Source organism: Haemorhous mexicanus, chromosome 2 (genome assembly GCF_027477595.1).
Source record: "Haemorhous mexicanus isolate bHaeMex1 chromosome 2, bHaeMex1.pri, whole genome shotgun sequence".
Classification (NCBI taxonomy): domain Eukaryota; kingdom Metazoa; phylum Chordata; class Aves; order Passeriformes; family Fringillidae; genus Haemorhous; species Haemorhous mexicanus.
The window spans coordinates 109,009,554-109,026,074 of record NC_082342.1 but is presented as its reverse complement, the minus strand read 5'-3'; the positions used below and the strand labels follow the sequence as shown (position 1 = coordinate 109,026,074).

Sequence of the window (16,521 nt, the reverse complement as noted above, 5' to 3'; positions counted from 1 at the left end):
CACAAAATATCCCACTCTCCTGGTAAATTACATGATTTTTTGATCATCTTCTACAAACATAGATGGATGCAAGAGAAATCAAAATAACAAGAATAAAACAGTCTGTGACACAGGAATGAGTGAATCTGATGGATTTACCTAAGAAGAAATAAGTGAAGAACACAGCAATGCTCTCCAAGGCCTCACAGTTCACTACAAAGAAGGGAGCAGTAACCTTGCCCAACAAGCTTTGGACTCAAACTGCAGAAGATTCAATTGTTAATTAGCAGAAACTTCCTGATGGTAAACACTGTAAAAGAGAGCAACCTGATTTGATTTAAGCATGTCTTTTACTAGTGAAGGTAGACACCTGCCCAAAATTACACTAAGCTAGTTGATTCAGTCTCTGGAATGAGATTAGACTGAACATGGCCTAACATTCTTTGTAGCCCTAATTCTCTCATGACCCAAGAGGAGGAAAGTGATCACCTCGCATTTTGTTAAGCACTTGCAAAGCGAAAGCAGTGAAAATTTGCCCAGGGAAAGAAGGAAAAAGTGGAAACTCTGAAGCAAGTCAGAGTTTGAAAAAACACAGCATAGACTGCATAAACCAAGTTATACAGTAATAGCTACTTTGACAGAAAAATGACAATAAAAAGCAGGATATTTGTGAAGGAACTAATCCTCAAGTTATTACTACTGCATGCATAGCTAACACAAAAACTGAAAGATGTCAAGTATCACCACAGGTTTAAAAAAGGAACAGTTTAATAAATGTTCTACCACCTTTAATCTTCTGAACAATCTTACCTGTCTGGGCTCATCAGTTACCCTAAGTAACACAGAAAAGCATATTCTTGGCCTCCTCTCTGCCACTTTCAAACCTTCAGCTCAAAAGTAGCACCAAGGAGAAACTGTGATGCCAATCTTGAGACTATTTTGTTTAAAAACAAGTCAATGTAATGTACTGACAACAGACATAACCTTCAACATTGTGAAAATAAGAAAATACATCAGTCAAATAAAGATCTAAGCAGCAATCTCCTGGACTTGACATCAAACTAAGGTCACTGAAGAATTTTCTAATTTTCTATTTTTTCAGTGTAGCAGCTTTACACATGACAGACACAGGGTTTGTAAAATTTAAAAAGAAGTTCACCTAGAAGATAACATTTAATATTAAATCAATTTTTCTAGATATGAAAAAGTGTTACATGTCTCCACCAAAAATGAATCATGCCATTTATTCAATTAGACAGGTAGGATAGGGAGAAAAATGCCTAAGAAAAACATAGCAATTAAACACGACCCAGAACCTTTGAGGTAGCACAAGTCACAAAAGCAGAATTGAATGTATTAGCATTTCTGAATGTAATGCCATCAGAAGCGAAAAGATTAAAAGTGGAATGTTTTGGGGTTACACATCAATGTTATCACTGGTGAACCTTCCATTCAAAGGAAACTCAGGAAATGGGAGTTCTACTCTCAGTTTTCTCTATTACTCTATTTCTCCTCTCTGGATTCACCTCTTTAACATTTACTCCTCTCTTCTGTTTCTCACTTTTACCTTTTACTCCAGTGTGCTGAGAAATGGAAAACAAATTAGACAACTCTTGCAAAGCTCCACTTAGAGAAAACTTTTGTTCTGGTTCCTGCAACAAGAAGCATGAACAATGCAGAGGCTTTTCACACACATGCAGCAGGCCCTGATCCAATTCTGGCAAATTCTACCAACTGGCAGAGCAATACTGTACTGTCCAAGATTCACATTACAAAAGGATTAGTTCCATACAGAAGGCCCTACACAAATCTCCACTTTGCTGCAGTAGAGGGCAGAAATGCAGAACGAGACCATGAACCCTGGTTCCAAAGCTCTCAGTTCAGCTGCCAGATTCCCACATTCATGAATACCCATTTGAGAACAGACTCCAGCAACAGTCCTTCACAATGATGGTCAAAGTCACCTGGTTCAAAAACCGAATAAAATTGCCACATCCCCAGGCTGCCACTGGATTGCCAAGGTCACATCATAAAAGTATCAGTAGCTTCTGCATATTAACTCATCTGTCAGAGGAGGCAGGAAAAGAAGTAACAAAATGCTCTTTTTAGTCTTAGCACTGCAGGCAGAGGTGTAGTTCTCTCCATTAACTATGTACTGAGCAGCAGAGACACGCTGTACAACTTTAAGACTCAAAAGCAAAGTCCTACCTGTTGTATACCAGAGACAAGGGACTCCATTCAGAATCCATAAAAACAAGATCAGAAACTACTACAGTTGCTTTTACATAGGGCAAAATAAAGAAAGCAAGCCAGGACAGCAGAAGTGATCAGCCATATGTACTCTCTTCTCTTAAGCTTTCAGAATATTTAACAGCTCCTGTAGCGGCAAACAAAACAAAGTGAAGGAGAAGGATGAACTAATCTTCTAAAGAATATGCAAAAAGATCAATGCATCAGAGGAGACTGAGCAAAAGCTAAAACTAATAACTTGCTGCTGAAGGTAGGAAAACAGAACTTAAGAAGAATAGTTGAATTTCAATGATAAATACACCATTTCAGGAACATGGTCTATTTATTAAAAGACAAACAAACTATGCTTGCACAGTCCCAAAAAATGTGGCAAAGCAAAACCCAGCAAAACAAGCCTGAGTTTAAAATCATTTCTATGCCCCAGTGGAAATTATTGTATTTTCAGCATACTCTCTAGATATTTATCTCAACAAGCACTAAAAATACATAAAGTATACAGGGTTTGTTTGCTTGCTACCAGACAGGGCTTTGTAAAACCCAATGAAGATGATGAAGCAAGTAGAAAAGGAACACAGACTATAACAGCAGATGTTGACTCCTATTGACCCTCACTCCCTACCACAGACTGCATTTAAGAGATCTGTATTTTGAAACTGGACCTATCACGCTGTGCTACAGATTAGCAACCACAGCCTGCACAGCTGTTCCCACTCAGGTAGACTGCAGACAGAGGTTCTGAAATTTAAGGATCCATACCACTACCTCAGGTATTCAGACTCTTTTTACATACCTCAGGATTAAGCCAAGTTCCATTACTGCTAACACTACTTCCACCAAGCCTTGCAATTGTTTCATGCAAGTGTCCTGCTTTAAGGGCATGCTTTCACTTAGCACCTTAAGAGATTGATTCTTTGTCAGGATGGAAACCAGAGAAATTCCAAAGTTTCAAAAATGAAACTTGAAGAATTAAAACAAAAAATATTTTTTAGATCTAACTGAACAATAATAAACATATTACTTTTATAAAGTCAATTAAGTTCTGTCAAACAACTAGTGCCAGAAAACCAGTCTGATGCCAGAGGAACTGAAGTAATCTTTGAAGTAATCTGCAAGTAATCTTTGCCAAATAATTGTTTCTCTTCTTCAGCCCAACTCCCAAGACTAGTTAGGCCTTTTCAACCTTGGGGAAAGCACACCAACAGGGGTGCTTGAGTTTTCTCAATCTACATGGTTTATGTTCACAGATGAGAACTCAGTTATTACCACCACTGTATGGCCACTGATCTGCACTCTGTGCCGTTTCACTGCTAAGTGCAATCCAAACTAGGAGGATCATATGTTATTTAGCTTTCCAGTTAAATTTTCCAACAGTCACATGACACAGCATATGGATTAAACAAGGATTGAAGTACTGAAACAGTTGAGCTTAATAAGCCATTTCCAATTAATGCAATTCAAATACCACATTCAAGAATTCTTTGACTGGCATGGCAACTGCAAGGCTCACTTTCTGCTCCTAAGGAAAATTTCAGTACAGCATTCACTCAAGAGAATATACTAGCCTATATCCTGTTGTCTGAATGACCAAGTCCCATTCATATTCAAGGTCTAGACTTTTGAACTTAAAAAATAAATACAACTACTCTTGAATTTGTATACAGAAAAAATACTTATCTCCACTTATTTCCACAACCCTTAAGAGTGAGCTGGTTTATCTCTCATGTGTATTAATTACTATGCCCACGTTAAGGAATACCACTGGCATCAAGGAAAAGTCAGTTCATGTTTTCATATAAACACACAAAGAAAAAATGACAGCTAGCTGTCTCTAGCACAGCAGGACAGCTCAACATGGAGTGAATCATTACATTTACTATCATATTAACTACACACTAATTTAATAATAAATAATAATAACAACAATATATAACTTGTCAACTCCAGTAAGTCTGTTTCACGTAAATGGTGCTCTGTATGAAACTGACTGTGCTGGAAAGCAGCTTAACTTACTGCTGATCTGAAACAGATCAACAGGAGGAATTAACAGATGCACAATACTCTGCAATCATTAATTTTAACTCCAACAGCCACAGCCTTCCTGTCACAGAAAAGACCCAAGTGAAGACACATCTGTGCCTCCCAAGAGGAATGGATCATCAGATAATCACTTGTCAAAGCTGTAAACCAGCACTGTGTACTGTTAAACAGAACAACCCAAATAAAAAATAAAAGTGGGAATTTTTGAAATAGGCTTCCCTGATCTAAAACTAATGTTTAGCTGCTTACCACTTAGTTCTAACAAAATAACTTTTGGAGTATTTTAATGCATTCGCCTAGAGACAACACAATAATCAAAAGTATCTATAAAGTTTAATGTGGAAGCACTCAACCAGTTACCCACAGGCTGTACTATTTTTAGACATATGGACCTAAGGCTGTGTTTCCTTTGAGCAATTTGGAAGTAGGCTGAAAGTCAGGTGAATCATTTCAGCAGCAAAGCTCTGTCTCGTCATTCAGCAGCAAAGCTCGGTCTCACAGGCACACCCCACAAATAACGACAGGCAAAGAGCCAAAATGTTCTCAGGAGAAACCATGGCCCTGATCAGGTTCTTGATCTTAGAACGACCTGTGCAACCCAGACTCCTTCCCTAGGAAGGCACAAGGGGCTTCCAAATCAGACAAACAGAACCAAAACACTGTGGCCCTGCTGGCTGTATCAGCTCCCCTTCAGCAGTACTCCAGAGACGTGAGCAGGGACAGCTGCTCAGAGCAGCACAGAGGTGCACAGCAGCCCTGCCAGGGGGCTCTGGGCTTTCAAACAGGAGACTCTGGATGAAACAAATCTTGTGGTTTGCTCTGGTGAGATGCAAAATTTTAAGACTAATTTAAAACTTTTTTTTTTAGATGTAGAATGAGGCTTAAAGCATCAAGCCAAAGAAATCTTTTCCCCCCTTTTGATGCTCTGATCAGCTTCTGTTACAACAAACTGACCATAAAGACTGAGTTGTGCTCCTTGGCTCTTACAATCACCTTTTCCTCCCATAAGAAGTAAAAATGTATACCACAGTGAAGATTACAATTAGATGTTCCAAATGTTTAACACTCTCCCTAAGCTCTCACAACTTTGACAACTTCCTTCCTAACCTTTTTGAAAAACTTCCATAATTCCCTCTAACCATTCCAGAAAAATAAAAATCCCTGCTTTATCCTCTAGTCCCTGACAACCTGCCAAAGAAAAAGCTATTCCAAATCCCTGGCATAAATAAAATTAATGTTTATGAGCAAAGATTCACACAGTTAAAACCACTTACATAAAAATACTGCCAATACCACATGCTCCAGTTTCCCTTCCATCTCACTGAGGTGAAATGTATTAGACTGTTAAACATCTTGTTTCAAAACACTTTTGATCATTAACAAACCACATTATAAAAAACGTTAAAGGATTCTTCTATGTCACTGCTAGTTATCAGTTTGAAGATATTTTTGCAATCTATAAAAATCTTTCAGAAAAGCAGAAAGAAGGACTACACCAAAGAAGTAGCAGTTGAAATGTAAATTATTTTAGCAAAAAAATTTTGCCTTTCTCTCTATTCAGTCTTAAACCTAATTCTGAAAAACGCCAATTATTTGCACAAGCCTACTTAATTAATTAAGTCTGTGAAAATGTTTTTAATACTGCGTCACTTTTTTATATTGACTACAAACTAACAGAAAATAATTTAAACAGAACAAAAAAAAAAGTGGGAGAATGTCACATCTTACATAGTAAGGTTTAAAAGGAAACAAGAGCCAATAAAATAGCCTCTTGTAAAACACAAAGCATCAGGAAAAGGAGAACTATACCTCAAGAGTCACAGTTCAGTGCTCTAATTCATCCTTTCAACCTCATATTTCCAAAAAGAAAAATTACATTTAACTGACTCCAGAAAAACACAAAAACACAATTTTTAAAGGATAAGTAGCAGCCTGTAAAATATTTCAGCAGTTTTGAGAAAAAAGTGGCTTTTAAAAAAGGCCATTATATCAAGCATAACTGGCAACAAGAAAAGCTGTTCTAATATAGGAACTGTGGAACTAGATAAGACAATTCCGAAATCTTGGCCTAATTTTATGATGGATTATGCTGATTTGAGTTAAGGGGGACTGGAGGCATACCATTCACTCTTCACAACACAGTCCTGTGAAGAACAAGGACTGCTAGTGCAATGTAGAGTATTTATGCAATGTTTTCCACCAACACCTGTGTGAGCTGGCTGCTGCAGTTTTCCTCTCAGTGCCCAGAAGGGGCTGTTTGTGCTATGGCTGAACAGGAGCTGCGCAGCCTCTGAAGGCTTTGTCTCTCTCCTGCACTCACTCCCTACCCCAACAAGCAGGCTTGGGGGTGGGTAATAGGCTGGATGGGGACAGAGCCAGGAGAGCTGACTTGAGCTGGACAAAGGGATGTCCTATATGACATGATGCCATGCCCAGCAATAACAAACCAGTTGGCTTTGTCCCCCAATCACACAGTGACTGGCTGAGCACAGCTCTCCTTCTGGGGGTGGTGAGTGACTGCTCGTGCATCACTTGTTTCTCTACCTCTTTGCTTTACTTCTTAAGCTGTCTTGTTCTCAACCCATTAGCTTTCTCATTTTTGCCCCCCCTTTTCTGTCCCCATGCCAGTGGGGGTGGAAGGAGGGGAGCAAGCACCTGGGCGGGTGCTCAGCTGCTGGATGGGGTCAACCCACCATAACACTGAACATCTGATATAACAACGTCACCTTGCAGTTATTCCATTATTTTGTACATTGAGTTTGTTTTGTTTGTTTTTAATTAAGAATGTCACACGGGGTTGTGTCAAACTTCATAGAAAGCCAGGTACAGCACCAATTGCTACTGCCTCAGCATAAACCAAATTAACTTGGAAATTAGACCAGGCCAACACAATCCATTGTCTCTTTACTACCTTACTACCTATTGGTGCTTATCTATGTATAACTTAATTATTAGCTTCATCTCTTTTTCAGCTACTTCAGATAACCTGATTTAATTCTAATGTCCTTCTCTTCTTTTTCTCTGAAAGTCAAGCACTGTATTTTCCCACTTCCAAAGCCCTGGGGCCATCACCATTCATTATTTCCATGGAGCCCATAAGCACAAGCTGTGCTGCACCAGGCCACACACATTTGCAGAAGGAAGTGTTCAGCTAATCACAACACACAGAACTGATTTACTTCCACTGGAACCCACTAAGCCAAGAGGATCTAGACATATTTCAGCTTATCTAAAATTTGGGTCAGGGAGAGATGTGATTTCCTTTATGTTTCTGGATACAATTCTTCTTTTTCTGAAGACCAAAGCAAAGATTAATTCGACAGTCTTTGTCATTATGTACTTACTTTCTTCAAGTAAATGTTTCACTTCAGCATTCTCCCCAATTTTTATAAATTATCTCAACATCTTTTTATTTGCTTTTCTATTCCATGACTTTTCACCTTGGCTGTTATTTGAACTGCAGCCCAAGACAGGATGTCCTTGCTTCCAGCTTTCATAGGTTTTTTTTAATCAACAGTATTTCTAGAAATCATAACACTGCTCTGCTGTTTTCCGATCTTTTGTCTGCATCAGAACTGCTCTTTCTCAAACTGACATCTTATACTCCTCCTTATGTCTTAGGAGAGACCCTATCAGCCTGTTTTCTTGGCTTGTAGAAGTTACACAATTTTTAAATCACTGGCTATCAGTTCTTCAATTCTAGAGAGGGAATGCTACCAAATTCATGTTCATTTCAATCAAAATTTAATTTCAGATTTTCAAGTTCCTCCTTATTAGTTTAAATCCACTCTAAAGAAGGCATTTCAACAATTTCTACCAGTTGCTAGAAGAAAAACATGTCCCAAACATTCTTAGATCTTCAAGAGCTACAAATCCTATCTTTTTGTCCCTCTAGAAAGAAGCTTCCCAAGCTCTCAATTTCTGTCAAGCAGCATTCACCCACTGCTTCTGCTACTTGCTAAAAAGAAATAAACAAACCCACCGGCATTGTTTATTGCTTCTTGCAGATGGGGAAGTTTTTGTCTTCTCTCACCCAACACATTCAGCTGTGTGCTTACACACCACACATCTTCAGGGAATACAAAAAAGCTCAAGCATGCAGATACATCCACGAGCAGGGAAAGATCATTCCCTTTCCAGCATCCCAAGGCAGGGGATTGCACAGCTCCTCTGATCAGTCCATAGCCAAACAGAACCCAGACTGAGAAATTTTCTGCTGCTATGGGAAACAAACATCAATCAATTCCATCAGCTGAAGGATGCTCACTTGTAGACTACTAGCCTGTGCTTACAAGCAAGAGTGGCCAGCCAAATCACATACTGAAGGCAGAATTTCCAATGCTTAGGCTCTATGAGGAAGAAAAAATTATCTTGGTGATCCAGTTTAATCATCTACAGTAGTTTATGGAATTTGTACTATAACTATACAAAAATACTGAATTCAGAATATATGAAGTCTCAATTACTCACAGAAATTAAGTACTTCTTTATTGAATAAACAGCCTGTAAAAGTGACTGATAGAGAATTCTGTAGATCAAACGCATCATAATCTAGTATTACATAGTAGTCCCACACACAAATATCTCTATCATAGCACAGTTCAATAGTGACTGCTGAACAAAGTTACCTAACCACAATGACTCTTCCAGACCTTCCAACCAATCAATACTAGGCCTTATAAAACCCCTCAATATTATATATAGTATTGGAGCATCACTGCCTGCCAGCAACTGGCAGTTGTAAATAGGAACAGGTTATAAATAACAGTTGCATCAAAAAGACTTCCAGCTACTTACTGTGCTACAGCCCATTCAAAGGAAACCCTTTTTAATGGTCTGAAATATAAACTTCATCCATGCCCAGATCTAGGGAATGAAAGATTGGACATGGAAAAGTGGAAACTGCAAAAGAATTCAAAAACAAAAGCAGGCAGACAATCCAGCTTGCACATCCAGCTGTCACTGGTAGCCTTTCAAGGTAAAAACTAAACAGCAGTAAAACAATTTTATTCCAGTGTTCCACAAAACTCCTAAAGGGAATTCTACTTAAAGTTGTAAAAGACAAATGTGAAGAACAATACTGAAAATTCTGGAAAAGCCACAAAAATTAATTCCATGGTGTTTTCGTAAGGCTGCAAATAGTTCATTTAATGTATTTATCTTTACAAAATCAAGGAAGATAACTCCATCACAATGTACATATACCACACAGTGCTAATAGTCCCGGCATCAAAGGATCCCAATCTACCAACAAAAGCTCTAATGAAACTGCTGGATGGAAGCTGAAGCCAGTCAGAGGAAAATAAAAGACAGTAATGTCAGGTTAGCATTCGTCTTCCTGATCCCATGCAGTGGCCAGCATACCAATGGTTAACATTCGTGCTAAGAGGACATTTTTGTTTTGAAGATGCATTTAAATCAAGTCTAAGTTTTAAGAACAATGCACAGAGAGCAGCAGAAAAAGCACAGCTGCAACCAATAAATAGCAGGTAATTATTTAATATCTTTTAGTCCTAAACTTTGCAAGTGCTATAGATGCACAGTCTCTCCACTAATGTTCTATTAAAAAAAAGAAAACCAAAAAACCAACAGAAATCTTCCAGTATCTTTTTATGTAGTAAAATCTTCCAAAAGCCATATTTTATAAGAAGATTAATAATCATATTTGGAGACATAAGGCAGGTTTTGATCTCTACTTTCCTACCGCTACACACTGTTCAAATTTTATCTGCCAGCTACCTCTCCAGTGGCAGGCTTTCAGCTCAGATCCATGCCTCTACCAAGAAGGCAACATGAGGCATAAACACTCTTTCAAAACCCCGATCTAATATTGCTCGTACAAATGGCAGCAACCAACAGCAATGCTGATACCTGATTTACTCTTTATGTCATTTTGGAAGAGGCCTACGTGTTTCCCCAAGAAACGTAATACGTATAACATAAAGAAAACAATTCCATACCAAAAATTGTATTTGAAAAATGAGAAGGATCTATTGATCATGTCTTCTTCTAATATGCCCCAGGGCACAACAGTTCCATGCACTCTTTGTGATTATCTGCTGCATGCTCAGCTGTTCTCAGTACAGTAAAATTACTAAATTACAACCTTTGTGATATTTTTCAATGCCACTAACTGCAGCAGCCACCACAAATATTTTGATTATAACCTGCAAAATCAGGATCTCCCAAGTCACATTCCACCACAAGAATTCACTGTGATTCACTATCTTCTGTCTTCAGCACAAGCACAGCTTTTTTATTCAAACTCATTAGTGGTACGTGAGCACTAATACATGACATGTTCAAAGAGCTAACAAAACAAGTTTAACCCCTTAGCTACACAATTCATCCAATGCATTTTGTTTGAAACATGAAACAAAAAGGGATAGAATATAGCTAGGCCAGAATACAACTGGCCAAGACAGCTTCAGTAGTAAACAAATCCCAAAAGCAGATGGTTCATATTTCTGACAAAACACACCTCAGACTCAGGTCTCAGACACTTGGTCAGCTGAGCAGCAGCAATGAGAGGATTACAACAGAACAATATCTTGGTACACATTCCCAACACAGCCCTAACACAGCTCCAAATGACTCTTTCATGCATGATCAAAGGATTACACCATTTATACTTCACTCATCTCTTCGTTTGTGCTTAATTATATGTAACCTCTGCAGTACAACCATTCATTTGACAAAACATGTGTCAATAACTTTACTGACAACTGAGTGTCCCGACGGACGTGAAGGAGCAGCTGTGTGGTTCCTGCCAGCTGGGGCAGGGTTCAGCACTCGTGCAGCTCTCCCAGGCTGGCTCACGCCAAGGACAGCCTGCAGGGCAGGCACCAGCAGCTCATGTCTCTGGCTGGCTTTTTTAAATGCTAAGACACTCCTAAAAAGCAACTCTACTTTCCTCAAACAGACAGGTTATTACTACCCCAGGCACAGGACTGATCAACTGGTTACCCATGTGTGTGGTTGCTTATTAAGTATTGGGTATTTTGGATTAACCTGTCACTGTCTAAGGCCCACATTACATGCTGAAGCAAGGCTAAATTGAGATGCTCCATCAATATGAATTTCCAGAATGGGCATATTTTTCCCTCAAGCTGTCTAGCCCCCAAAATGTAAAAAGATCCTGGACCTGAATGTTAGATGAAATCTCCATTTACAAGTTCATTTCAGAAAAGATATTTTGGTAATTTATTTAGACTGGGTCATTAAGGTATGCCTGCACTTGGAAATCTACCAAAAAACAACTTCTAGAGGAACTACCAAAGTTTGGAAGTACACAGCTGAATCCAATTGGTAGATTTTGTATTTGTTTTCCAGAGCAGAATAATTCTGGAGGCCTGGATAAACCTGGAGTGACATGCTAGCATTAAACAAGGTCAAAATTTGTTTATATTGAACCACACTTACAGAAGGTCATTCTTTTGCAAAGGAATGAAAATGTACAAAAACCTTGGGAAATGCACTTTGTAATAAAACAAACTGCCTGAACAGAATTCAGGAGTGTGCAAACACAAAGTGTACACATAGAAAGAAAGAAAAATGCACAGAGCGAACGCTCAGACTTTGTGTCACAGAGGTCCCAAGCCCACGGCACAGTAACCTCTGACACACTCACAGCAGCTACAAAGACAGCTGCAAGCTCAACAGAACATGGACACTAACAGGACTCAGCTACAAAAACCAAGCAAGTGTCACTGCCTTAACTACTGCCTTCTGGTTTGCTTCACAGGCTTTTAGTACTAGCAAGCTACTTTAAACAAACTGTCTGTTACAGTGGTTTAAATAGCTGAATTAAGCAGAGAAAGTTTTAAAATAAATGTCATTAATTTATATCACTGGAAAGAAATAGATACTCTACAGCCTCACTATGCACACAGCTGTGTTCCATACAACCCACACTGCTAGTCAGTAATTTAAAAAAGCCAAGCTGTACCACAAAATATATTGCCACCAATTAGCTTTGAAGAGACTCTTCAGCTCACAAGTAATACAAGTTTCTCTTCCCCAGCTCATCAGAATTTTACAAATTTCTAAGTCAACTTAGTCTAAACCAACACAACCAATATTAAAAAAGACACAAAGAACACATTGTAGTTTCACCACTGTCAGAAATTAAGTCAAAAAACTTTCTTCACACAAATCTGAATCACAGTAAGTGAAAATTCCATATAAGAAATTTGCATCAGACAATAAAATCAGTCAGCCAGGAGAAGGTTATTCACACATTTCCTTGGGGCTTACTCTTTAACATCTCTTGAAAATTTTTTGTAAAACTAGCACGACATTCACGTAGCTCAATTAAAAAGACCATTTCTTTTGAAGTGAAACACTAAACAGCCTCTATAAGCTGACCACAAAACAGTGTCTTCTTCCTAGCAAACATTCTTACAAATGAACAAACATAACTGAACTGCACCTTGAGTATTGTGCTCCTTATGCCTGGCATATTTTCTCTCTTGAATACTTGTGTCCTGCAACACCAGTAAATTCTTTTTTGGCTAACTCAGATATAAATAACACAGCTCCCTGACATGGTACATATTGTCCAGGCCTTCCACGCCTCAAGTGGGAAAAGTTTTAAACTATCACTTACATTTTGATGTCAATTTTTCCTCTAGGCCAATGAAGACTCCAGCTGAACTTGAAATTACCCAAAGCTGAAAATATTTAGGATCACGTAAGTTAAATAACTACATTGGGTTCCATTTCTTTGCTGTAATTTTCCTACTTGAGTTTTCCCAAATAAATACAGGCTCTAAAGAGTACGTGGAGATGTTAAGTGGCCCATAAAACTTATTAAGATCAAGGTGATAGGTTTAGCAAGGTTGATACAACATAAACCTACTAATTTTAGAAACTCCTGGTGACCTTTCAAGACTAAACCATAGACTTTTTTTTCTTCAGAGGTTTTAAATGTCAGTGACTAGATAGTTTCCCATCAGTCTTAAGACATGAAGACCCTTAAATACATCACCACACACACAGAAGATTCCAATGACACATTCAGTGACAACTGGAGCACGTCTAAAGAATAAGGCTGGCCAGGCTGTAACGTCCTGTTCTCATTCTGTTCATTTAAAGTAACAGAAGCCAGACTTAAAATTGTAAAATAAAACTACTTCTTCTGAAGAATCACAAGACCATAAAGTAATACAGGCACCACAATGTCAAAACAAATGCAGCATTATGAAAAGGCTGGCACAGAAGTGACGTCCAAAGGCAAACAGTAATGCAGGGCAACATAGAACTGTAGAAATCCTTACCAAAAAGCAAAGTTTTGTCCAAACATCCAAGGCATTAAAGCAAATCCTGAAATCTTTACACCTCTTTAGTCACAACTGAAAAGTCTCACAAACACCAATACTTCCCCAGCAACAATTCACAAACCCAACTTTCAAACAGGCCAAGGTGACACAATGTGTTTAGTGCCAGGGCTAAAATAAAGATGTTCTAAGCTTTAGGCCACTGTTCTTGCCAGTACAGAAAAACACAGCGTAAGAAGCACCAATTCTAGAGAAGAAGCCCAGCAGCACAGGAAGGGGTGGGGAAGAGGTAACAAACTCAGGTGGGTGGAGACCAGAGAAAGCACAGGTTCTAGTCAGGTTCTCCTTTAAGTGGGGACAAGGGGTTTTGGATTTTTTTTAACGGTACAAAATCCTGTTTCACTGAGACGATATATCAAGCCCATTACTGGCTTTCTGTACTTACAGCATTCTTTCACTAATACCATTACCATAATTGTGCAATTGTATTCACTTTTAATCACTTTCTGGCTGAACACTAGCTTATTTTTGTCCTTTTGTACCCTTACTGTAAGAGTGTGATGTTACACGCGGCCTTTACACTGACTCTGCCAGCAATATTTATATAATAATAATAAAATCTTAACAACTTTCGTGTCAGAGAGCAAGAGTCAAATAACCTCCGATACAGATATGGGTTTATCGTTATCTAGATGTTTTTTTAACATCATGTTTTTTAGCAACAACACAAACCACTGCTGGATTTCATTCCAGGGTTTCTGAAAAGAAAAATGCTATTTATCATCAGCAACATCTCCTGAAGTGCTCCTGAATTTTACACGAACAGGTCTCCTATACAAGTGCGGTTAAGAGCTCATGCCCGAGCTTTAAGTAAGCTGATCTCAGCACGGCAGATTCCAATTTTCACGCTCAAGACCATTAACTTACTCTCTCCTTCACTCGCTAAGCCCATAAAACGTCAGGTCAGGAGCCCTTATTTTGATGCCCATCCCAATGGCACCGGTGTCAGGGGATAACGCTGACGGAGGGGCAAGCCCGCCTCTCCCGGCCCTGGGCGAGGCGAGCAGCGGCTGTTTGCCGGCCACCGACTGCCGACACCGCGCCCGGGCCCGGGGGTGTCAGCGCGGGGCCTGCGGGGCCGCCGGGCCGGGCCCCGGCCGCGCTCCCGATGGGGGCCGAGGAGCCGCGGCCGAGGAGCGGGCCCTGCGCGCCGGCCGCCGCTCCCCGGGAGAGCCGCGGCGACCCCCACATCCCCCCCAGCCCGCGACCCCGGCACTCACCGAAGTCGAGGAACTGCTTGATGGAGAGGGGCGAGGGGGAGAAGCGCGAGTAGTACTCGATCTGCTTGGGGATGGGGTTCTTGAGCAGCGCCCCGCACAGCCGCATGGCGCGGCCCGCCCGGCTCCGCTGCGCTCCCGCCGGCGGCGGCTCCTGCCCGGGCGCGGCCGCTCCGCGCTTCTCGTCGCGCTCCGCGGCCCGGCCCGGCCCGGCGGGAGGGGCGAGCGCCGAACCCGCTCCGCGCACGCGCACGTCGGCGCGTGGGGGACGGGGCGGGGCCGGCGCGTGAGGGGAGCGGGAGCGGAGCGGCAGCGGAGTGGGGTCGTGTGGGGAGCGCTGGTGGGTCAGGCCGGCCTTGGAGTCACAGTCGCTGCCCTCAGCCAAAACGGCCCTCGGAGTCACAGTCGCTGCCCTCAACCGAAATGCCCCTTCGAGTCACAGTCACTGCCCAATGCCGAAACGGCCCTCGGAGTCACAGTCGCTGCCCTCAGTCAGGTTGGAGAAGACCCCTGGGACCATCGAGTCCAGCCTGTGACCGAGCACCACCGTGTTAGCCCCACCATGGCGCTGAGCGGAACGTCCAGTCTTTCCTTAAGCGCCTCCAAGGACTGTGACTCCAGCACCATGTTATCCACAAAAATTGGATTCATGACCTGCCGTGTGAAAGGCCAATAATAACACGAGAGAGAGAGATATTATTTTGTTTCAGGGTTGGGCAAGCTTGAGTGCTCAGTTGTATTCTATGAATCAAACACACCAACTGTCAAAAGTTTTTACTAATTATAGATTTTAGCAAACGAATTAGTGGTCATTGGCTACAAGTTACATAGCTCTCTTATTAATCAGTGTTCTTCTATTGGTTAATGATTCTCTCGCCTGCCATGCTAATTAGACCTCTCCTCTGGTACAGTGGGCTTGCTGGGCCGGTGGGCAGTGAGTCAGTGGTCCCAATGTCCCTGCCAGAATTACCTCTTACCCAGCTGGAGCTGACTCAGCACAATTGCTGAGTTAGCTTTATTAGTTTCTTCTTCATGTGGGGACTTCTGCCAGATGTCCTTGTGCATTTTGTGTCCACTATCAGTGGACATCCTTCTCCCCAAGCTTTGTTAACCGCCCACTACATCCGAGATCATCACAGCGTGTCAAGCCCTAAACCTTAACAAGGCAATTCTGCCAGTTGTTTTTCTAAAGTTGTTTTTCTTACAGCTGGACATCACTTAGAGCTTGCTTGCTAGCTGCTATCTGTTTCACAGATTAAATCTGCTTCTTGATTAACCTTTAACATATACAAAGATCAAACATCAAAGAACATCCTCTCTTGAGCAAATTTTATATATTCTGCATTTTGCAGTACCTTGGCAGTCCACTCCATTATCTAATCACCCTTTCTGTGAAGAAATTCCTCCTGATGTCCAGCCTCACCCTCCCCTGGCAGTTTCAGACCATGTCCTCATGTCCTGTTGCTGGTTGCCTGGAAAAAGAGCCCAACCCGCCCCTGGCTGCAGCCTCTGTTCAGGTTTCATATGGACCAGTCAGTATGTCTCAGCTGGTCCATCAGAGGGTGCCTGCCCAGCTGGCTTCCTGCCAAAATACAGCCCTCAGGTATCCAGTGAGTTGTACAGTGGGTGTGAGGCGGGCAGAACAAAGTTCATTGCCTATGACAATAGTTGAAATTTTCTGAAAAAGTACCATTTTTATC

At 40.9% G+C, this 16,521-nt stretch overlaps 1 protein-coding gene across 2 annotated transcripts in view; it reads right to left on the bottom strand.

Annotated features, from left to right (window-relative positions):
* PDK3 (pyruvate dehydrogenase kinase 3) overlaps window positions 1-15,000 on the bottom strand; it is a 52,928-nt gene extending 37,928 nt beyond the window's left edge. Inside the window, exon 1 of one of the 2 annotated variants that reach the window (XM_059839921.1) lies at window positions 14,825-15,000. In XM_059839921.1, coding sequence (XP_059695904.1) covers window positions 14,825-14,930 — 106 coding nt within the window. In that variant the 5' untranslated portion in view covers window positions 14,931-15,000. The remainder of the gene's footprint in view (window positions 1-14,824) is intronic. The other variant, XM_059839923.1, reaches the window with a different exon arrangement.
* Window positions 15,001-16,521: the final 1,521 nt, after the last annotated feature.